The sequence below is a fragment of the Panthera tigris genome, chromosome B2 (assembly GCF_018350195.1).
Source record: "Panthera tigris isolate Pti1 chromosome B2, P.tigris_Pti1_mat1.1, whole genome shotgun sequence".
Lineage (NCBI taxonomy): Eukaryota > Metazoa > Chordata > Mammalia > Carnivora > Felidae > Panthera > Panthera tigris.
Window position 1 is genome coordinate 2,293,710 of NC_056664.1, and position 25,387 is coordinate 2,319,096.

At 39.0% G+C, this 25,387-nt stretch overlaps 1 protein-coding gene across 1 annotated transcript; it reads left to right on the forward strand.

The window, feature by feature from the left end:
- The first annotated feature begins 3,593 nt into the window (after positions 1–3,593).
- On the forward strand, positions 3,594–4,532 carry LOC122238499 (putative olfactory receptor 2B8). The gene has a single exon (XM_042985490.1). It carries the CDS (start codon positions 3,594–3,596, stop codon positions 4,530–4,532), a length of 939 nt encoding a protein of 312 aa, XP_042841424.1.
- The last annotated feature ends 20,855 nt before the right edge of the window (positions 4,533–25,387 follow it).

The following is a 25,387-nucleotide window of genomic DNA, read 5'->3' on the forward strand; positions in this document are numbered from 1 at the left end:
GTTTGAGGGCTACTGTGGGGGTCTGTGCTGACAATTCAGAGCCTGGAGCCTACGTTGGATTCTGTGTATCCCTCTCTCTACCTCTCTCCCACTCACACTCTTTCTCTCTTGAAAATCAAAAATGATAAAATAAGATATAATAAAATAAAATTCAGTTTCTTAGCTAGGACATTTAAAATTTTTTAATGTTTATTTTTTAGAGAGAGAAAGAGAGAGCATGAATAGGGTAGGGCAGAGAGAAAGACACACACACACAGAATCTGAAGCAGGCTCCGATGAAGGGCTCGAACCTTGTGAACTGTGAAATCATGACCTGAGCCAAAATTGGACACTTAACTGACTGAGCCACCCAGGCACCCCTTAGATAGGACATTTTAAATGCTCAAGTATGACAGGTGGAGAGTGGGCATAGTATTGGACAGTGAGGAGAGAGTATTTCTATCTTCACAGTTGGATGCTTCTATTGGAGAGTTCTGTCCAGCATCTCATGGGATCAGGCTCCTGCTCTGTTCCACTGGAGACCACATCCTTGCTTAGGAACATTCTCTGCTGTTTTCCTTCCCTCACCCCGTTTATCCCGAGAGCATTCCCTGAATAAACAACTTGCAATGGAAACCCTACCTCATCATCTTCTTCCATGGTACCTACCCTACAGCCTTGTCAGTGTTCATCACATCTGTCATTTCCTATGTAGTGATGGCTGTATCCCTCATTTTCTCGTCCTCCCTCATCATCAGGAGCCTGTTCTCATATGTCTGAGGTCAGCTCAGACCCATGGGACAGAAGCATCATGAAAGCGACAATAGTGATTCAGTCGTAGCACTGAGGCTGCGCAAATCTTGCCCCCATGTTTTCAGGATTTATTCAGGAACTGGATACGGCAGAGTGTGTAGGTCAAATATATCGGTGAATGTTATATATTTGAAATATCTTAAATCGAGACATTGTATTGAGATCTTTTGTCTTTAAAATGTGTAGTGTGCACACTGAGTATCCAGTGTGAAAATATGTACTCTTGCACTAAAATTTTAGAGTTTTGTGTCAGTGTTGAACAATTATTCAAACTGTCAACTACTACTCTATCACTTATGTGTGTCAGTACTAAGCCTTTAACCTCTTTCATTGCTGCCTGATCTCTTAATTATTATTGTAAAATTGTGTTCTTGTGAGATGTCATTTCAATTGTATAGTTTTTTTGATGGTAATCATTACATAGAATGCCACTTGTTTTATAGAATCTGTTTTTATTTTAATATTTTTCCCTTTCTATATATAATGTGTGCCCTTTTCAAGTGTTTATTTTTTATATGTAAGGTAATAATTTATGTAGAATTTTTAAAACTGATTTTTCTGTATCATAATTTCATGACGTGTGGTCCACATTCTTTTATATATATTTGTATTGAAACCCACACATACACATATAATCCTGTAGAGCAGCAAGAAATTTGTACCAGTTCCATTCTCCAGGGATTTATCTTTTCTCACCTGTCTTCCTAGTCCTTATCGGTATGATAATGTTAAAATGTATCATTATTTTTTTCTAATGGTGCAGTATTATATTGGTGTTTGTTTGGATCAGTTAGCATTTTACGTTTGGCCTCCTTCACTTTGGTGAGTGTTTCCTTTATCAGTCACATTTAAAAACTTGTCAGCTTGGTGGCTCAGTCGGTTAAGCCTCCAACTCTTGATTTCGGCTCAGGTCGTGATGTCACAGGTGTGAGGTCGGGCTCTGCACTGACAGTGAGGAGCCTGCTTGGGATTCTCTCTCTGTGTCTATCTCCGTCTCTCCCTCTCCGTCTCTCCCTCTCCATGTCTTTTGCGCCTCTTCTGCTTCTGCTCGCTCTACTTTCTCTCTCTCACAAATAAATAAATAAACCTTAAAATATGAAAAAATAAAAATTTGTCAGCAGTGTGCTTCAGATGGATGTATGTATATTCGTGCATGTGTGCATGAGACCGAACCATGGTTTGTTTTATTTTCTCTTCTGAGAAGGTGTGAGGGAAGGGATATTCCCTGTTGATGCACTTGGACTGTCCCTGATACCTTTATAATTAATTCTATTAAGAAATTGTTGGCGCATAGATTTTGTTTTGTGGATACCACTGCTCAATCTTAATAGGAAATCAAAGAGGCATAAAAAAGTGTGAAATACTACATCTTTTATTCAGTTTTTATGCCAGTTTTGTACTGATTTTGTTCAGACATCAATGGGTCTAGCCCCAAACTTGGTTCAGATTTTAAAACTCTTGGAAGAATTAAAAACGTAGTGGATGCCTACCCTTCTGAATATGATAGAACTGAAATACTCGTGTCCTGATGCCTCTTTCGTTCGTATGTTACTATGCTCATTCAGTACTGCGCAGCTGGATGGAAATGGTCATCAGACGAGCCTTAGAGCCTTAGAGCTGGCATTGTGTTTGATCTAGTGTGACTGTCTCTGCAGGCTAGCTTCCAGAATGGTGATCTTTAATATAATAAAGTTGGGTGTTGGGGATTTTGTACAATACCAATATATCCTTTCCTTTAGGCCTTTCCTTGTACTACATTAAGTTTTGCATTATAGCTCTTCGACTTGTCATGGCTTTGAGAATGTATCTGTGTTTATCTCTATATATTTACCCAAGTAATTATTTTATCATAGGAAATGATGCAAAGCATTACATTTTGTACATAGGTTACACGTTTGGATAATGCTTTAAAATGTTCTGATTAGAATGTTGATAGGGAATAATCCTACTTCTTTCAGGAATTTTATGAACTCTAGTTGGTAATGTGTGAAACAGATATCTGCAGAAGGAAGAGGAAAGTGTTGGCCATTGGATTTTAGAGTTCTGATTCCAAAGGAGTCTGCACAGCCACTGAATTTTTGGAGTCCCTGTGAAATTGGTATGGTAATTTTCAGCATCTTTCAGGCCAAAGTTAAACACTGTTTGAATGGTGGTGGTGTCAATATCTCTGACTGAGTATTTAATTGTTTTACTGCCCCCCCCAAACCCCATGTATGTTTATATGCAGAACTAGTAGTGATAGGCTGATGGTAATTGAAATCTTTGTACAAGTATATTCCAAGTCATAAATTTCTATAACTGAATTTAATTTTGAGGTCATGTTGTATTATCATCTATGACGTATGGTGTGTGCATTTCAGTTGTGTGGAATGATGAGACACATACGAAAGAAAATGAATCTCCCTCTTTCTGTATCTCTTTCCTATTCTTTCTGATTTCCCTTCCTCTTTTCCCTTATCCCCATTTTCTCTGAAATGTACAAATATTTTTGTAGTACTTTAAGCCTACTAAACTGAGACTGAAAGACCTTTTGTACCTATGACTGATGCAGACACAGGTCCATTATTTGATTTTTCTTACATTAAATATTAATGATTTACTTTTTATGGTAGTGTGGAACTAAATTGGAAGTAATCGATCAATTTCATGGGTGCATCATTTATTCAAATAGTTACTTAAAATGCCATGACCTGTCTTATAACATGATAAATTCACCTCCTGCAAGCTTTTTATTTTTTTGAAGATTTCTTTTAAAAATTGCTAAATGCTTGATCTTGACAGGAAACATGTAGTAAGAAAGAATGGACCAGAAAAATGGAAGTTCTATCACTGGCTTTATCCTGCTGGGTTTCTCTGACCGGCCTCAGCTGGAGCGAGTCCTCTTTGTGGTTCTTCTGATCTTCTATCTGCTCACCCTCCTGGGAAACACAACCATCATTGCATTGTCCCGGCTGGACCCACAGCTGCAGATTCCCATGTACTTTTTCCTCTCCAACCTAAGCTTTCTGGACCTGTGTTACACGACCAGCACTGTTCCTCAGCTGCTGGTCCATCTCAGGGGAGCAGACAAGTCTATCTCCTTCACTGGCTGTGTAGCTCAGCTGTTCATTGCTCTAGGGTTGGGATGCACAGAATGCATTCTGTTAGGGGTGATGGCATTTGACCGCTACGCAGCCGTCTGCAGGCCCCTGCACTACACAGTGATCATGCACCCCCGTCTCTGTGCCCTGATGGCTTCTGCATCATGGTTCATTGGTTTTGTCAACTCCTCATTGCAGACAGTGCTCATCTTCCTTGTACCACTCTGTGGGAGAAATAAAATAGACCACTTCTTTTGTGAGATCCCCCCACTGCTCAAGCTTGCCTGTGTTGACACCACTGTGAATGAATCTGAGGCCTTCTTTGCCAGTATGATCATTCTCCTCATACCTGTGGCACTAATCACATTCTCCTATAGTCGGATTGTCAAGGTGGTCTTAGCAATAAAGTCAGCTTCAGGGCAGAGGAAAGCATTTGGGACATGTGGGTCCCACCTCACAGTGGTCTCCCTGTTCTATGGCTCGGCCATCTATGCTTACCTCCAGCCCAGCAACAACCATTCCCAGGATCAGGGCAAGTTCGTTTCTCTTTTCTACACCATTGTCACCCCCATGGCCAACCCCTTCATATATACCCTGCGGAACAAGGATGTGATGGGAGCAATGAAAAAAGTGTTCTGTAGGAGCTTTGACTCCAGATGATTGGGGTGAGAACGATTTGGTGGAAGACCCTGAATGTCAGAGGCTTTAAAATTTTGTGTCCTGCAGGTGTCACACAACATTTCCCCTGATGACTCTTCAAGAGAATTTCCTTACCTCATTCTTTTATGCAAGTGAGAGTTCACGTACTGAATTCATGACTCATTGTAACTTCCGGAGATGCTGATTTACTGTTCCTATAGCATCTACATCATATTATTTTTTCAAAAACCTCCACAAATGTTTCTTATTTTACCCCTTTGGGAGTACTACTGCATTTCTAATTGCAAAAAGCCATCTACACACACAGGAAAAAACCACAGCAAAATAAGAATATGAACCATTGTATAAAAATCAGAAATATTAATATATTAAATTTGTTTTATGTTTATTTATTTATTTTCAGAGAGAGACAGAGAGCAGGAGCAGGAGAGGGGCAGAGAGAGTGGGAGAGAGACAATCCCAAGCAGGCTCCATGCTGCCAGCACAGAGCCCAACGTGGGGCTCAAACTTACAAACTGCGGAATCATGACCGGAGCTGAAAGCAAGAATTAGATGCCTAACTGATTGAGCCTCCCAGGTTTCCAAGAAATATTAATATTTTAGTATTTTTTTAGCAATTGCAGGAGGCATATCACTTTTTCTTGCATTTCAGTCATGGCTCTGATAGAAGGTCCATAAGTTGACTGTATCACCATTTTTTTTCACAGAAGGAGGTGGGCAACAGTGTAAAAAACTTTTAGGTCAAACAAAAACCTACTAACGTCAATGCTCATAAAGCCATTCAGATATCAGGCCCCAGTGTGACCTCACAGGTATGACAATGGTTTTATGTAGCCTTCATGTCACGGAGGGGGAGGGCGTGATGCATATCTGCCAGTGACACTGGGAACTTGAGCTGGTAACACGCCAGGTGGTGCTCATGTGTCATTATGTGCAAAGTCAGAGACGCACCAATGTGAGGTGTGCACGTTGGTGAGATTCAGTGTGTGAGCCAACCCATTCATTAGAAATGACATTTGGGGACAATATCCTGGAGGAACAATGCGTGACTCAAGTCCTATTTTATATTCTACACGTTTTATGTATAGTAATGCAGGAAAAGTTTTAAAGGGTAAAATATACTTAGATTCTCTCTTCGTACTATTTTACAAATTCTTTTATCCAGGCTTCAAGTGATCAAAGCTTTTATATCTCACACCTTCCAAGGTCCCCATATATTTGAATGCAGTGATATATTAAAAAAAAAAAGGAAATGAATACTATTTCCCAGGAAATCCCATGTTCTGTGCAGATTGCTCGGATGCACAAACTCAAACAAAAAATAAAATTTGTATGTTTATTATTAAAAATCTCCATATGTCTTCTCTTTGCAAGCAGCCATCTCATTATGAAATAACTGTTATACAATTCTGAATGATGAGTAAGAAATAGAAACATCCCATAGCAAGTGAATGTGACATTGTAGTCTTTATTTTATTTTTTTAATTTCTTAATTTTTTAAAAAATTTACATCCAAGTCAGTTAGCATATAGTGCAGTAACGATTTAAGGCGTAGAATCCAGTGATTCATCCCATACATGTAACACCCAGTGCTCATGCCAACAAGTGTCCTCCTTAATGACCCTGGCCCAATTAGCCAATCCCCCCACCAAAACCCCTCCAGCAACTTCAGTTTGTTCTCTGTATTTAAGAGTCTCTTATGTTTTGTCCCCCTCAACGTTTTCACATTATTTTTGCTTCCCTTCCTTACGTTTACCTGCTTTGTATCTTAAATTCCAAATATGAGTGAAGTCGTATATTGTCTTTCTCTGACTGCTAATTTTGCTTAGCATAATACACTCTAGTTCCCTTCACATTGTCACAAATGGCAAGATTTCATGTTTTTTTGATTGCCGAGTAATACTCCATTGTATACATATACCACATCTTCTTTAATCTTTCATCCATCGGTGGACATTTGGGCTCTTTCCACGCTTTGGCTATTGTCGATAGCACTGCTATGAACATTGGGGTGCATATACTCCTTCGCAACAACATACTTGTATCCTTTGGATAAATACCTAGTAGCGTAATTGTTGGGTCATAAAGTAGTCTATTTTTAAATTTTTTGAGGAACCCCCATACTGTTTTCTAGATAGGTTACCCCAGTTAGCATTCCCACCAGCAGTGCAAAAGAGTTCCCCTTTCTCCACATCTTTGCCAATGTCTGTTATTTCCTGAGTCGTTAATGTTAGCTATCTGGCAGGTGTGAAGTGTTATCTCATTGTGGTTTTGATTTGTATTTCCCTGATGATGAGTGATGTTGAGCATCTTTTCAATGTCTGTTAGCCATCTGGATATCTTCTTTGGAAAAGTGTCTGTTCATATCTTTTGCCCATGTCTTCACTGGATTATTTATTTTTGGATGTTGAGTTTGATAAGTTCCTTATAGATTTTGGATACTAACCTTTATCTGATATGTCATTTGCAAATATCTTCTCCCATTCCATCAGTTGCCTTCTCGTTTTGCACTGTGCAGAAGCTTTTTATTTTGATGAGAACCCAATAATTCATTTTTGCTTTGGTTTCCCTAGCTTACGGAGATGTGTTGAGTAAGAAGTGGCTGCGGCTGATGTCAAAGTAGTTTTTGTCTGCTTTCTCTTCTAGGATTTTGATGGTTTCCTGTCTTAAATTCCAGTATTTCATCCATTTTGAGTTTATTTTTGTATATGGTGTAAGAAAGTGGTCCAGGTTCATTCTTCTATATGTCGCTGTCCAGTTTTCCCAGCACCACTTGCTGAAGAGACTGTCTTTATTCTATTGGATTTTCTTTCCTCCTTTGTCAAAGATTAGTTGTCCATTCGTTTTTGGGTGTATTTCTGGGTTCTCTATTCTGTTCCATTGATCTGTTTGTTTTTGTTCCACTACCATACTGTCTTGATGATTACAGCTTTGTAATACATCTTGAAGTCTTGGATTGTGATGCCTCCGGTTTTGGTTTTCTTTTTTCAGGATTGCTTTGGCTATTTGGGGTATTTTGGGATTACATACAAATTCGGGATTGTTTGTTCTAGCTCTGTGAAGAATGCTGGTGTTATTTTGATAGGGATTGCATTGAATGTCTAGATTGCTTTGGGTAGTATCACCATTTTAACAGCATTTGTTCTTCTAATCCATGAGCATGGAATGTTTTGCCCCCTTTTTCGTGTCTTCTTCAATTTCTTTCAAAAGCTTTCTTATGGCTTATAGTGTATAGATATTTCATCTGTTTAGTTCAGTTTATTCCTGGGTGTTTTATGGGTTTTGGTGCAATTGTAAATGCGATTGATTCCTTGATTTCTCTTTCTGTTGCTTCATTATTGGTGTATAGAAATACCACTGATTTCTGTGCATTGATTGTATATCCTGTGACTTTGCTGAAATCATGGATCAGCTCTAGCAGTTTTTTGGTGGAAGCTTTTGTGTTTTCCATCTAGTGTATCATGTCATCTGTGAAGAGTGAAAGTTTGACTTCCTCCTCGCCAATGTGGTTGCCTTTTATTTTTATTTTTTACATTTATTTATTTTTGAGAGACAGAGTGAGACAGAGAGTGAGCAGGGGAGGGGCAGAGAGAGAAGGAGACACGGAATCAGAAGAAGGCTTCAGGCTTTGAGCTGTCAGCACAGAGCCCGATGTGGGGCTTGAAACCATGAATGATGAGATCATGACCTGAGCTGAAGTTGGACACTTATCCAACTGAGCCACCCTGGTTGCCTTTTATTTCTTTGTGTTGTCTCATTGCTGAGGCTAAGACTTCCAACACTATGTTGAATAACAGTGTCAAGAGTGGACATCCCTGTCATATTCCTGACCTTAGGGGGAAAGCTCTCATTTTTTCCCCATTGAGGATGATAATAGCAGTGGGTCTTCCATGTATGACTTTTATGGTCTTGAGGTATGATCCTTCTGTCCCTACTTTCTTGAGGGTCTTTATCAAGAAAGGATGCTGTATTTTGTCAAATGCTTTCTCTGCATCTATTGAGAGGATCAAGAGGTTCTTGTCCTCTCTTTTATTGCTGTGATGTATCACATTGACTGTTGCATATATTGAACCAGCCCTGCATCCCAGTTATAAATCCCATTTGGAGATTTATTTGTGGAGAATAATTTTTTAATGCATTGTTGGATTTGGTCGGGTAGTGTTTTGTTGAGAATTTTGCATCCATGTTCATCAGGGAAATTGGTCTGTAGTTCTACTTTTTAGTGGGGTCTTTGGCTTGGGAGTCGAGGTAATGCTGGCCTCATAGAATGAGTTTGGAAGTTTTCCTTCCATTTGTATTTTTGGAATGGCTTCAAAAGAATGGAATGTTAACTCTTCTTTAAATATTTGGTAGAACTCCCCTGGAAAGCCATCTGGCCCTGGACTCTTATGTTGGGGAGATGTTTAATTACAAATTCGATCTCTTTACTGGTTATGGGTGTGTTCAAATTTTCTATTTCTTCGTGTTACAGTATTGGTAGCTTATGTGTTTCTAGGAATTTGTCCATTTCTTCCAGATTACCCATTTCATTGGCATATAATTGCTCCTAATATTCTCTTATTATTTGTATTTCTGCTGTGTCTTTTGTGTTCTCTCCCCTTTCATTCTTGATTTTATTTATTTGGGTCCCTTCCTTTTTCTTTTTGAGCAAACTGTCTAGGGGTTTATCAATTTTGTTAATTCTTTCAAAGAACCAGCTCCTGGTTTCATTGATCTGTTCTACTGTTTTTTTCTTTCTCTTTCTTTTCTTTTCTTTCCTTGTTTGGTTTCCTTAGCATTGATTTATCCTCTTATCTTTATTATTTCCTGTCTTCTGCTGTTTTGGAGTTTTATTTGCTGTTCTTTTTCCAGCCCTTTAAGGTGTAAGGTTAGGTTGTGTATCTGAGACATTTCTTCCTTCTTTCAGAAGGCCTGGATTGATATATACTTCTCTCTTATGACCACGTCTTCGCTGCGTCCCAGAGCTTTTGGGATGTGGTGATATCATTTTCATTGGCTTCCATGTACTTTTTAATTTCCTCTTTGATTTCTTGGTTACCCCATTAATTCTTTAGTAGGATGGTCTTTAGTCTCCTAGTATTTGTTACCTTTCCAATTTTTTTCTTGTGGTTGATTTTGAGTTTCATAGCATTGTGGTCGAAAATATGATCTTGATCTTTTTGTACTTTTTTAGGGCTGTATTGTGTCCCAGTATGTGATCCATTCTGGAGAATGTTCCATGTGCACTTGAGAAGAATGTGTATTCCGCTGCTGTAGAAGGAAACATTCTGTATCCGTCTGTTAAGTCCATCTGGTCCAGTGTGTTATTCAAAGCCATCGTTTCTTTACTAATTTTCTGTGTAGATGATCTGTCCATTGCTGTAAGCGGGATGATGAATTTCCCCTACTTTGATGGTATTATTATCAATGAGTTTCTTTATGTTTGTGATGAATTGCTTTATATATTTGGATGCTCTCACATTTGGAGCATAAATGTTTACAATTGTGAGATCTTCTTGGAGGAGAGACCCCTTAATTATGATATAATGACCTTCTTCATCTCTGGTTACAGTCTTTATTTTAAAATCTAGAGTATCTGATATAAGCATGGTTACTCTGGCTTTCTTTTGGCAACCCAAAGCATGGTAGATCTTTTCCATCCCTTTATTTTCAATGTGAAGTCATCTTTAGGTCTAAAGTGGGTCTCTTGTAAACAGCATATAGATAGATCTTGTTTTCTTATCCATTCCGTTTCCCTATGTCTTTTGGCTGGAGCATTTAGTCCATTGACGTTTAGAGTCAGTATTGAAAGATATGAATTTATTGCCATTATGTTGCTTGTAGAGTTGGAGTTTCTGGTGGTATTCTCTCATCCTTTCTATTCTTTGTTGGTTTTGGAATTTTTCCCCCATCTTTTCTCCCCTCAGAGAGTCCCCATTTCAGGACTGCTTTAGTGGTCATGAACTCCTTTAATTTTTTGTTTGTCTGGGAAACTTTTTATCTCTCCTTCTATTTTGAATGGCAACCTTGCTGGATAAGGAATTCTTGGCTGCATATTTTTCTGATTCAGCACATTGAATATATCATGCCACTCCTTTCTGGCCTGCCAGGTTTCTGGGGATAGGTCTGCTGTGAATGTGATCTGTCTTCCCTTGTAGGTTAAGGACTTTTTTTTCCCCTTGCTGCTTTCATGATTCTTTCCTTGCCTGAGTATTTTGTGAATTTGACTATGATATGCCTTGTTGATGATCGGTTTTTGTTGAATCTAATGGGAGTTCTCTGTGCTTCCTGGATTTTGATGTCTGTGTCTTTCCCCAGGTTAAGAAATCTTTTGCTATGATTTGCTCACATAACCTCCTATCCCCTTTTCTCTCTCTTCCTCTTCTGGGACCTCTATGATTCAGATATTATTCCTTTTTAATGAGTCACTGAGCTCTCTAATTCTTATATTGTGCTCTCTTGCCTTAGTCTCCTTTTCTTCTGCTTCATTATTCTCCATAAGTTTGTCCTCTGTATCACTGATTTGCTGCTTGCTTGCTTCATCCATCTTTGCCACTGTGGTGTCCATAGAGATTGCAACTCAATTATAGCATTTTTGAAATCATCCTGAATAGCTTTTACTTTTTTTTTATCTCCACAGAAAGGGATTCTAATCTTTTTTCAACCCCAGTTAGTATTCTTATTATTGTGATTCTGAATTCTGGTTCAGACGTCTTGCTTATATCTGTGTTGATCGAGTCCCTGGCTATCATTTCTTCCTGTTCTTCCTTTTGGGGCGAATTCCTTCAGTTTGTAATTTAGAGCAGACAGTGGGGTCTGCAGTGAAACACCAATTGGAATCTGTGCATTCTGTGGAATCTACCCATGAATAAAAGGGCTAGTATTGTATCTGGGAGATAGTTTTATAAGCAACCAAGGTCAAAGTACATGCTCTTGGGACTGAAGATGTGTGTATTTTTAGGGCCCCAGGAGGATCCTGCTTCATGTAACTCATTGGTCTCAGATGAATCATTCAGTTTGGCTCCCCAGAGGCAGCCAAAGAGGAAGGAAGGCTCTGGAGGGGTGAGATGAACAGGTAGTCAATCTTTTGTCTCTACTTAACTTCCACTTACCAATACTGTTTACTAGTATTGGCTACAACATTTTCTCTAGTCTTTAAATTCCTTTTTAAATTTGAGATACAGTTTTCATTTAACGTTTTAGATTTCAACCTACAACATAATGATTCAATATTTGTGTATATTGTGGAATGATCACCATAATAAATCTAGTTAACACGTGTTGCGGAACATAGTCACCCTTTTGTGTGTGTCTGTGAGGAGAACTTTTAAGATCTATCCTTCTAGCAATTTTCAAGTATACAATATAGTACATCATGAATTCTGCCTTTAAATCTGGCTCAGCTCCTGCAGCTTGAGGGCAGCATAAGAGGAGCCAGCATATGATAAATGACTATAGTGGAATTAGCAGGGAATCCACAGTATCATTAAGGATGCCAGTCAGGGACTGAGAGGTCAGTTGGTCCCTTTGTCAGAAGTAGAGAGGCAACAGGAAAAGCTCCTGTTGGGTTGAATTGTGCCCCCCCCCCCCACGTATGTTCATAATCTAACACCTGGTGCATATGAAGGTGACTTTATTTGAAAATAGGGTCTTTACAGATGTGACCAAATTCATATGAGGTCTTCCATGAATAAGGTGGCTTTGATCCAGAATGGCCTGTTTCCTTAGAGTAAGAAGAGAAAACAGAGATAGAGACACAGACACAGGGAGAAGGCCAGGTGACCATAGAGGCTGAGTTGGAACAATGTTCAGTCTACAACCAAGGATGCCAAGGACTTCTGGCAAGAGCAGAAGCTCTAGGAAAGACATAGAACACATTGTCCTTCAGAACCTTCAAGGAGAGAGTGTTCCAGATGACAGCTGATTTTTGACTGACCTCCAGAGCCATGAGAGAATAAGTGTCTTGTTTAAAGTCCCCAGTATTGGTACTTTTTATGGCAACTAACGGGAATGGGTATAGCTAGTTTGGGCGGGGAGACATATGAATTGTAAACATCCAAGTAGATATGTCAGGATGGGCAATGGGCAGTATGAGATTGTACTTGGAGAGAGGGCCAGGATCTTGATATACTGGTGCAATTATCTCTGGTGGTTCAGTTGAAGTGTTATTATTTTTTATTTTTTATTTTTTAACTTTTAAAAAAATGTTTATTTTATTTACCTTCAGGGGGAGTGGGAGAGTAGAAGCAGGGGATGGGCAGAGAGAGAGAGGGAGGGAGAGAATACCAAGTAGGATTCATCTCATTAGCACAGAGTGCAACACTGGGCTGGAACCCACAAACTGTGACATCATGACTTGAGCTGAAATCAAGAGTCTAACGCTTAACTGACTGAATCACCCAGGTACCCCATCATTTTTTAAATTAATTTGTTTGTTTAAAAAAATTTTAAATTTATATCGAGAGAGAGAGAGAGAGAGAGCGAGAGTGAGCAGGGAGAGTCTGGGAGAGGGTGAGAGAATCCCAGGGAGACTCCACTGTCAGCACAGAGCCTAATGTGGGGCTGAAACTCACAAAGAGTGAGATCACGACCTGAGGCTAAACCATGTGTCAGCTGCTCAACCAACTGAACCACCCATGAGCCCTGAAGTATCATTATTTTTTAAAGGGGAAATGGGTAAAAAGAAAATTAAATGTAAAGGATTTTTGGTTTTAGAAGAATCAGAAAAGTAATGGTCACTGACATGTGAGACTATTAGGCTGGATAATGTCATAAAAGCTGCATGAAGGAGATTTTAGCGGAGAGTGACTGATAGCAAAGTTCGATGCAGGGTGACTGGGAAAATGGACTGAGAAAAAATGTGACTTTAGCCAGAACTGCTAGTAGTTCTTTGCATTTACAGAGTGCTTTATAATTTTTCATGAATGTTAACATTCTCTAGCTTATTCATTTCCTACAGCACCAAGAGGCAACAGTATCCTTACTTATGGCTAGGCACATCTGGAACAGAGAGATCAAATTCTTATTTGAAATGACACAATTTACATCAATGGGGTCAAGATATGAACCTAGAAATACAGACTGAAATTATTTGTTCTTTCCATGGTACTTGGGAATATTTTTTAAATTGCTTCAAATAAGGTTTCATTCTTACCAGGTGGAGACTACAGGTTAAAAGGTCATGATCACTTGTTCTTAATGTTTAATCAGTTTGCTGAGCTTTCAAAAATTTCCTCGCTGTGATTGTATATTTCAATTTTAAGGATTTAATAATGTTCATAATTTAATTCTTACACAAGAATTGTACAGTTGGTCCCCAATGAGCCAAAGATAAAGATTTTAATGTATTAAAATAGAAACTTGTTTAAATTGTTCTAAGTATTATGTATTCAGTAGCTTGAACATGGGTTTGTTTGTTAGTGAAATATTCTAGTAAGGCAGAGTGAACCATATTTTAGAAGCTTCCTAATGCACATGATTTGTGCGTGTGGACGTGACTGTGTGTTTTGGGTGTGGAGGGATGTGCTGGATGACAGCAACGTAGCAAGTGACCTATGGCTTCTTTCCACATGTCTGGGCCTCTAGTGCTCACAGTTCCTTCCTCGTCAGAATCATAGACCCAGTTGGTTTAGGTTCCAGGAAATTCCCACCAAGATGAACTGGTTTGGGAGGACCCCCCACCCCCACCCCAGAACCTCTAGGAAGCAATGGAGTGTCCAGCTCCAGCCTGGGAGCACTGCTCCCCCAGGGCCTCCGGAGTCCCACCTTGTGCAAGAGAGGGCGCAGGGCTGTGTGTGTGGCGAACAGGGAGCCACCAGGTGTCATTCCCGCTGACTCTGGGAAGACATGTGGGTGCACAGTACACGACATCCCACCTGTTGTGTGAGACGTCCTTGGGGCTGATGGTCCCTTCAGGAACAAACTCCTTCTCAGTGTGGAACCATGACACCAGATGCCTGCTTTGCAGTCTGGCCCTGTGTTACCGCACTTGTGATTACTTCAACCCTTTCTGAACTTCTGGAACTTTGAGACTGTCTTGCCCATCAATTTATTGGTTTCGCTGCCATTTTCCTTCTGTTTTCACTTTGAGTGAGCATTCTCTGTTCTCTGATGAACTTGAGTCTCTGTCTCTTTCAGCTTCTGTTATGTTTCATTCTAGATTTGTCTTCTCTCTCTTTCACTTTTTTTGGGAGGTTTTCCTTATCCCTTCCCATACCCAGGCTCCTTTTTTGTTTGTTTTAACATTTCCTAATTTATTTTTTCAATTTTTATTTGATTTTATTTTTTTAACGTGTATTGTGTTATTGAGAGACAGAGAGAGACAGAGCATGAGCTGGGCAGAGAGAGAGAGAGAGGGAGACACAGAATCCGCAAAAGGCTCCAGGCTCCGAGCTGTTCTCACAGAGCTGTTTGCACGGGGCTCAAACTCACAAACTGCAAGATCATGACCTGAGCCGAAGTCGGATGCTTAACAGACTGAGCCACCCAGGCGCCCCTTAATTTTATTTTGGAGAGAGAGAGAGAGAGAGAGAGAGAGAGAGAGAGAGAGAGCGAGCCCCTGCAGGGGAGTGACAGAGAGAGAATCACAAGCAGGCTCTGTGCTGCTTTATCTTTTATCCAGTGGTGACCACACAAATCCCAAAAAAGGGCAGCAGTGCAGGGTGGTAGTGTCTCCCTTAGGAAGGTCGGACTGTTCCTGCTACTTCCTCAGATGGAGGATGATGGTGAGGAAGAGGGTCAGATGGCCGGGACGATTCAGAGACCAGAAACGGCCTGTTTGAGAATGTACTGAGCTGGTGGAAATTAGGATCTTTCTGATGAAAGACTGTTGTCACCCTTCTAGCTTCACAGATGGATGGTGTCAGGACCCTGCTGGAGAAGCTTTCCTGCTCCTTCCTTTTTCTATTATGTTGCCCTCATATAAGATCATATATTGACTGGTATTGCTTTTACTCCACACATCTGAATGCTTACAAATCCCTAATAATGTTTCTGTTTTACCTAAGTTTAACTTTTCCAAATGTGATTTTATCAGCCTATTTCATCCTTTTACAAAATATTCTTGATCACATAACTGTATACTTTTAAAGTTTATTTATCTATTTTGAGAGAGAGGGAGCGAGGAAGAGAGACAGAGAGAGCAAGAGAGAGAATCCCAAGCAGGCAGTGCATCATCAGTATAGAGACTGATGTGGGGCTTGAACTCATGAGCTGTAAGATCCTGACCTGATCCAAAGTCACATGCCCAACTGACTGAGCCACCCAGGTGCCCCCAAAAGACAGAATTTTTAAATTATTTGAGTACATCATTAAAACCAGTGGATATAAACTGAACAGTGTTTGAGAAGACTTGAGACTTTTTTCCCCTAGCCACTTTAGAAGTTTGGTAGAATTTGGTTGCCTTCCTTTATATTCATCTTAAAGATTAGAAGATGTCTAATAGCTGTGTGATCCCTCATAAGTTGTTTATGAAAGAAACTAAATAGTTTATTTACATATTTGCATTTAAAAACAAGTAACTGAATGCTTCTTTCTTATGTGTTTATGTTTAAATATTTGGGCAATTGTGAGAGAAAAATCTTAAGTGTTGTAAAACATGTAGGTCATTCACAGATGGGAGCTAAGGTAGACCTGGGGAGGTCTAGGGAGTTATTGTCCTCTGTCAGATATGTGAACTAATAGGAGAGACATATTAGGTCTCCTCTGGCCTTGTTCTCCATAGTCATTGTCCCTGAGGATTGCAATTTCTATACAGCTCAGTGGCAAGGGCTCATTAAGAGTGTGGGGCATCCTTTCTCCAGAGATGTCAGCAGGGGAAGGGACTTCATTCTCTGTGCCAGCCCAGCCACAGCTCAGAGTCACGGCACCTTCTCGCCTACTCATAAGGGTCTCAGTGTCATACAGGCAGGTAGGTCACTGTACTTGGGAAATGCTACTAAGACTTTGCAATTGCCTTTATCTTTTACCTCCGGTAGGCAAAGTTCTCTGGTACCACATGAAGGCCTGTGAAGTCATTGTGAGAAAGTGCCCTTTGCATAAGAAAAAGTTATGGATGACCCAGTGCTGGTATAGTCAACCTTTGCGTTTACTGCAGACACTGATTCTACATGTCCGTGTTCCTATCCCCCGAACTGTATTCAGGCAGTAACTTGGAACAGAGGTAGGGGAATAGCTTAGATCCAATAGAGAAGGTGAGAAAAGGTGAGTAAAATGGAGCTTGGTCTCTGTATTGCTTTTGGAATTGGCAAGTTAGTTTATTTCCAGTTGCAATTGTTCTTGAAACAAAAACACTGCATTGGTTTGCATATATGGTCCATTGTGAAAGGGAACAGACTATGGAAATTGATCAAATAGAAGAACTAAATTTAATTGTTTATTGTAGATGCCAAAGGGTTGTTCCTAGACCTTTCATTCTATTGTAGTATATTCATTATACCTCTGTATGCATGTGTGGAAAATAATTATTCATATTTAGTGGTAATAAAATAAGTCCTTTATGCATAAGTGTAAAAGTATTAGATTACATGCTTCCATGTTTTCCCTTTGGGGAAATATTGTCTGCAAAATGAGACAATATTTATTCTCTATGCATAAACTCATTGTCAGTTTATATTTTTAAATGCTCATTCTCTCCCTTACAAGTTACCAAAATATCTAATATATATGGATTTTAAAAAACGCTATGTTGAAAATTACAAGAGGGAAGTTACATTTAGTGACTACTGGGTCAATTCATATTTATTTTGACTTTCTTGTTAACATGAAATGATAATCTTATGAATACATATAGCAATCTGAAGAAGACAAAGGTATAGGAAATCTGAATGTTTACTTAATTGATGAATTAGGCAGTTGACAAGTTGTGTGTACATGTGTGTGTGCACGCGCGCGCATGTGTGTTTGTGCCTGCACTGAGGTGATGTGTGAAGTACACTAGGTTCCATCCTTCTATCTTTGCATATGATCATGAATGGACTCTCATATGAATGCTGTTGGTGACCTGCTCAGATGCTCTTTACCTGCTGGGGCTCCAACCCAAACCCTCTCTGTTATGTGTGGGCTCCAAGGTTCACAGCCATTCCCTTCTTGAGAGGATTGCCCTCAGCTGAAAAGGAGCCACATTGCCAGGCGGTCTGGGGAACATGGTGGGGGCAGCTCACAGCCAGTGACAGACTTATGGGATGTACAAAAGGTGCCAAGACCAAGGCAGGCCTGAATCTGATGCAATTCATGTTCCAGAGCATTGGTGTCCAACACTGTAGGAAGTATCCAAAGGAAGTTGTTTAAATTTAAATCATTAAAGTTAAATAAAATGTAAAATTCAGTTTCTTAGCGAGGACATTTAAAATGCTCAGGTATGACAGGTGAAGGATGGGTATAGTATTGGACAGTGAGGACAGAGTATTTCTACCATCATAGATGGATAGTTCTACTGGAGAGTTTTGTTCAGCATCTCATGGGATCAGGCTCCTGCTCTGTTCCACTGGAGACCACATCCTTGCTTAGCAACATTCTCTGCTGTCTTCCTTCCCTCACCCCATTTATCCCGAGAGCATTCCCTGAATAAACAACACGCCATGGAAATCCTACTTCATTGTCTTCTTCCATGGAACCTGCCCTACAGCCCTGTCCGTGTTCATTACATCTGTCATTTTCTATGTAGTGATGGCTGTATCCTCTCCTTTGCTCATCCTCCCTCGTCATCAGGGGCCTATTCTCATATGTCTGAGGTCAGCTCAGACCCATGAGACAGAGGCATCAAGAAAGCAATAGCGATTCAGTCGTAACACTGAAGCTGGGAAATCTTGCCTGCACTTTTTCAGGATTCATTCAGGAATTGGATAGGGCAGTATGTGTATGTCAAATATATCAGCGAATGTTATATATTTGAAATATCTTAAATCGAGACATTGTATTGAGATCTTTTGTCTTTAAAATATGTGGTTTGCATACTGAGCATCTAGTGGTGTGGAAATATGTATTCTTGCACTAACATTTTAGAGTTTTGTGTTGGCATTCAACAGTTATGGTAATCATTCTATCTCCTTATTTGTGTCAGGAGTAAGCATTTAACCTCTTTAATTTGATGCCTGTTATCTTATTTATTATTGTAAAGTTGTGCTCTTGTGAGATATCATTTCAATTATATTCTTTTTTGGTGTTATTTAGAATGTCAATGTTTTCATTTTGTCTCCCCATATATAATCTGTGCTTTTTCCAAGTATCTGTCTTTTTGTATGCAAAGTAATAATATATGTGTGAATTTATAACTTGACTTTCCTGTACTATGTCATATCTAGATAGTTTAAGGCTCACCGATCTTTGCTCCTGTACCTAGGATGGATGTGTTCAGTATTACTAGCCAGTATTATTTACATAGTTTGTCTCAGATGACTCAATCTCTGTTAGTGCATTCAGTCATTTGATGCTTACCAAATATAGATGATGGTTCTTAGTCTGATGACACCATTGTTTCAATGTGGTAAGAAGGAAATTAAATGAAATTTCTCTAACTTTAGGCAAATATGTCCTTTCTCTTGGAAGATTGCCTGTGTGGTGCACAAGCTTTAAAAGGAGTGGATGTGGAGAAGGGGAGGAGGAAGGAACAAAGGGACTAAGATCAGCAGATTGTACTTTTTTTTTTTAGATTTTTTAAATGTTTATTTTTGAGAGAGACAGAGTGTGAGTTGTGGAGGGGCAGAGAGAGACAGAGACACAATCTGAAGCAGGCTCCAGGCTCTGAGCTGCCAACACAGAGCCTGATGTGGGGCTTGAACCCATGAACCCTGAGATCATGACCTGAGCTGAAGTCAGATGCTTAGCTGACTGAGCCACCCAAGTGCCCTGGCAGGTCATATACTTGCGAATTGATGGGAGAGAGCATTTCTCAGCCTGAATTTCCCATGTCTGGTGTCACTAAAGGATAATATTTTTCCTGAATTGTAATGAGAACAACAATAGCAGTAAGATGGCAGACTATGATATGAGTGCTGTGGTTCCCTCCCCGCGTGCAATCCAGCACGACACTGGGAGCAATTGTACCACAGGGACGAGGACATTCTGGTGTCTGCTTCAGTGCGCATCTCCTTTGTCTAATATTTTATTTTTCAACTGAAATCATAATCATTTTTATATCTGTCATGTAGGTAGTCATTCCACATCTTTTATACATATACACACACGCACACAAAATCCTGTAAAGCAGCAAATCTTTTGTAGAAGTTTATCTCACCAAAGTTGTACCTTTTCTTAATGATCCTCCTAGTCCTTATTGAGAGGATAATATTAAATATATCATTATTTCATTCTAATGGTGCTTTATTATATTGGTGTTTTCTTGGGAGGTGCTAGCATTTTATTTTCCTCTTTTTCACTTTGCTGAGTGCTTCAATTCTTAGTCACATTTAAAAATTTGCCACAGTTTATTTCAGAAGTGTATGTATATGTTTGTGTGTGTGTGTGAGACTGAACCATAAGACTGTTTTTATTTGCTTTCTGAGCGGGTGTGGGTCAGGGATATACCCTGTTGTTGCACTGTTCAGTATCTTTAAAATTAATTTTTTTGTTTTAAATGTTTTTTATTTTTTCTTTCCATGTAGTTGACACTCTATGTTACTTTGGTTAAATTAAACAACATAGTGATTCACACCTGTATCTATTATGCTATGGTCATCACAAGTCAGCTATCAGGGTCACCATGAAGACACTATTAAAATAATAATGACCATATTCCCTATGCTGTCCCTTTCACACCTGTGACTTATTTCATTCCATGACTGGAGGCTTGCATTTCCCAGTCCTGGTCACCCATTTTGCCCAACACCCCACTCAACACCCCTTCTAGCAATCTGTCAGTTTCTTCCTCTATTTTTTTTTTAAATTTACATCCAAATTAGTTAGCATATAGTGCAACAATGATTTCAGGAGTGGATTCCTTAGTGCCCCTTACCCATTTAGCCCACCCCCCCACAACCCCTCCAGTAACCCTCAGTTTGTTCTCCATGTTTATGAGTCTCTTCTGTTTTGTCCCCCTCCCTGTTTTTATATTATTTTTGCTTCCCTTCCCTTATGTTCATTTGTTTTGTCTCAAAGTCCTCATATGAATGAAGTCTTATGATTTTTGTCTTTCTCTGGCTGACTGACTAATTTCACTTAGCATAATACCAGTTCCATCCATGTGGTTGCAAATGGCAAGATTTTGTTCTTTTTGATTGCCAAGTAATACTCCATTGTATATATATATATACCACATTTTCCTTATCCATTCATGTATTGATGGACATTTGTGCTCTTTCCATACTTTGGCTATTGTTGATAGTGCTGCTATAAACATTGGGGTGCATGTGTCCCTTCTCAATACCACACCTGCATCCCTTGGATAAATGCCTAGTAGTGCAATGGCTGGGTCATAGGGTAGTTCTATTTTTAGTTTTTTGAGGAACCTCCATACTGTTTTCCAGAGTGGCTGCACCAGTTTGCATTCCCACCAACAATGCAAAAGAGATCCTCTTTCTCTGCATCCTCGCCAACATCTGTTGTTGCCTGAGTTGTTAATGTTAGCCATTCTGACAGGTGTCAGGTGGTATCTTGTTGTGGTTTTGATTTGTATTTCCCTGATAATGAGTGATGTTGAGCATTTTTTCATGTGTCAGTTGGCCATCTGGATGTCTTCTTTGGAGAAACATCTATTCATGTCTTTTGCCCATTTCTTCACTGGATTATTTGTTTTTTGGGTGTTGAGTTTGATAAGTTCTTTGTAGATTTTGGATACTAACCTTTTATGTGATATGTCATTTGCAAATATCTTCTCCCATTCTGCTGGTTGACTGTTAGTTTTGCCGATTGTTTCATTCGCTGTGCAGAAGCTTTTTATTTTGATGAGGTCCCAGTAATTCATTTTTGCTTTTGTTTCTCTTCCCTCTGGAGATGTGTTGAGTAAGAAGTTGCTGTGGGCAAGATCCAAGAGGTTTTTGCCTGCTTTCTCCTCGAGGATTTTGATGGCTTCCTGTCTTCCATGGAGGTCTTTCATCCACTTTGAGTTAATTTTTGTGTATGGTGTAAGAAAGTGGTCCAGGTTCATTCTTCTGCATGTCCCTGTCCAGTTTTCCCAGCACCACTTGCTGAAGAGACTGTCTTTATTCCATTGGATATTCTTTCCTGCTTTGTCAAAGAGTGGTTGGCCATACATTTGTGGGTCCATTTCTGGGTTCTCTATTCTGTTCTATTGATCTGAGTATCTGCTCTTGTGCCAGTACCATACTGTCTTGATGATTACAGCTTTGTAGTAGAGCTTGAAATCTGGGATTGTGTTGCATCCTGCTTTGGTTTTCTTTTTCAAGATCGCTTTGGCTATTCGGGGTCTTTTGTGGTTCCATACAAATTTTAGGATTATTTGTTCTAGGTCTGTGAAGAATGCTGGTGTTATTTTGATCAGGATTGTATTGGATATATAGATTGCTTTGGGTAGTATTGACATTTTAACAATATTTGTTCTTCCTATCCAGGAGCATGGAATCTTATTTTGCTTTTTTGTGTCTTCAGTTTCTTTCATCAGCTTTCTATAGTTTTCAGTGTATAGATTTTTGACCTCTTTGGTTAAATTTATTTATAGTTATTTTATGGTTTTTTGTGCAACTGTAAATGGGATTGATTCCTGATTTCTCTTTCTCTCACTTCATTGATGGTGTATAGGAATGCAACCGAATTCTGTGTGTTGATTTTATATCCTGCAACTTTGCTGAATTCATGAATCAATTCTAGCAGGTTTTGGTGGAATCTTTAGGGTTTTCCATATAAAGTAAGATGTCATCTGCGAAGAGTGTAAGTTTGACCTCTTCCTCGGCGATTTGGATGCGTTTTATTTCTTTGTGTTGTCTGATTGTAGAGGCGAAGACTCCCAATACTATGTTGAATAACAGTGGCGAGAGTGGACATCGCTGTCTTGTTCCTGACCTTAGAGGGAAAGCTTTCAGTTTTTCCCCACTGAGGATGATATTAGCATTGTGCCATTCTTATATGGCTTTTATGATCTCGAGGTATGATCCTTCTATCTCTACTTTCTTGAGGGTTTTTATCAAGAAAAGATGCTGTATTTTGTCAAATGCTTTCTCTGCATGTATCGAAAGGATCATATGGTATTGTCATTTCTTTTGTTGATGTGATGAATCACATTAATTGTTTTCAGGATATTGAACCAGCCCTGCATTCCAGGTATAAATCCCACTTGGTCGTGGTGAATAATTTTTTTAATGTATTGTTGGATCCAGTTGGCTAGTGTCTTGTTGAGGATTTTTGCATCCATGTTCATCAGGGAAATTGGTCTATAGTTCTCCTTTTTAGTGGGGTCTCTGTCTGGTTTTGGAATCAAGGTAATGCTGGCTTCATAGAAAGAGTTTGGAAGTTTTCCTTCCATTTCTATTTTTTTGGAACAGTTTCAAGAGAATAGGTGTTAACTCTTCTTTAAATGTTTGGTAGAATTTCCCTGGAAAGCCATCTGGCCCTGGACTCTTGTTTTTTGACAGATTTTTGATTACTAATTCGATTTCCTTACCGGTTATGGGTCTGTTCAAATTTTCTATATCTTCCTGTTTCAGTTTTGGTAGTGTATGTGTTTCTAGGAATTTGTCCATTTTTTTCCAGGTTGCCCACTTTATTGGTGTATAATTGCTCATAATATTCTCTTATTATTGTTTTTATTTCTGTTGAGTTGGTTGCGATCTCTTCTCTTTCATTCTTGATTTTATTTATTTGGGTCCTTTCCTTTTTCTTTTCGATCAAACTGGCTAGTGGTTTATCAATTTTGTTAATTCTTTCAAAGAACCAGCTTCTGGTTTCATTGATCTGTATACTGTTTTTTTTTGGTTTTGATAGCACTGATTTCTGCTCTGATCTTTATTATTTACTGTCTTCTGCTGGTTTTGGGTTTTATTTGCTGTTCTTTTCCCAGCTCTTTAAGGCATAAGGTTAGGTTGTGTATCTGAGATCTTTCTTTCTTCTTTAGGAAGGCCTGGATTGCTATTTGCTTTCCTCTTATGACCGCTTTTGCTGCATCCCAGAGCTGTTGGGTTGTGGTGTTATCATTTTCATTGACTTTCATATACTTTTTAATTTCCTCTTTAACTGCTTGGGTAACCCATTCATTCTTTAGTAGAATGTTCTTCAGTCTCCAAGTATTTGTTACTTTTCCCAATTTTTTCTTGTGGTTGATTTTGAGTTTCATAGCACTGTGGTCTGAAAATATGCACGGTGTGTTCTTGATATTTTTGTACTTACTTAGGGCTGATTTGTGTCCCAGTGTATGGCGTATTCTGGAGAATGTTTCATGTGCACTGGAAAAGAATGTATATACTGCTGCTTTAGGATGAAATGTTCTGAATATATCTGTGAAGTCCATCTGGTCCAGTGTGTCACTCAAAGCCATTGTTTCCTTGTTGATTTTTTGATTAGATGATCTGTTCATTGTTGTGAGTGGGATGTTGAATCTCCTCCTATGATGGTATTACTATCGGTGAGTTTCTTTATGTTTGTGATTAATTGTTTTATATATTTGTGTGCTTGCACATTTGGCGCATAAGTGTTTACAATTGTTAGGTCTTGGTGGATAGGCCCCATGATTATGATATAATACGCTTCTGCATCTCTTGATAGAGTCTTTATTTTAAAGTCTATTTTGTCTGATATAAGTATGGCTACTCCGGCTTTCTTTTGTTGACCATTAGCATGATACGTGGTTCTCCATCCCCTTATTTTCAATCTGAAGGTGTGTTTAGGTCTAAAGTGGGTCTCTTGTAAATAGCATATAGATGGATCTGCTTTTATTATCTATTCTGTTACCCTATGTGTTTTGATTGGAACATTGAGTCCATTGACGTTTACAGCGAGTACTGAAAGATATGAATTTATTGCCATTATGATGCTTGTAGAGTTGGAGTTTGTGGTGGTGTTATCTGGTCCTTTCTAATCTTTGTTGCTTTCGGTATTTATTTATTTATATATATATTTTTTCATTTTTTTTCTCTCCTCAGAGAGTCCCCCTTAAAATTTCTTGCAGGGCTGGTTTAGTGGTCACAAACTCCTTTAATTTTTATTTGTCTGGGAAACTTTTAATCTCTCCTTCTATTTTGAATGACAGCCTTGCTGCTTTCATTATTCTCTCCTTGCCTGGGTATTTTGTGAATTTGACTGTGATATGCCTTGTTGATGGCCGGTTTTTGTTGAATCTAATGGGGGTCCTCTGTGCTTCCTGGATTTTGATGTCTGTGTCTTTCCCCAGGTTAGGAAAGTTTTCCACTGTGATTTGCTCACATAACCCTTCTACCCCTATTTCTCTCTCTTCCTCTTCTGGGACCCCTATGATTGTGATGTTGTGCCTTTTTAATGAGTCACTGATTTCTCTAATTCTTAAATCATGCTCCTTTGCCTTAATCTCCCTCTTTTTTTCTGCTTCCTTATTCTCTATAAGTGTGATATCCTCTATATCACTGATCCTCTGTTCTGCCTCATCCATCCTTGCCGCTGCTGCATCCATCCATGATTGCAGCTCAGTATAGCATTTTTAATTTCATTCTGGCTATTGTTTACTTTTTTTTTTTTTATCTCTGAAGAAAGGGATTCAATCTATTTTTTACTCCAGATAGTATTCTTATTATCGTGATTCTAAATTCTGGTTCAGACATCTTGCTTGTATCTGTTTTGTTTAAATACCTGGCTGTCATTTTTTGTGTTCTTTCTTTTGGGGTAAATTCCTTCATTTTGTCATTTTGAAGGGAGAAAAAGGAATTAATGAGATAGAAAAATTTAAATTAAAAAATTAAAATTAAAAATTTATTAAAATTAAAAATTAACACACACACACATACAGACACAGAAAACTCGAA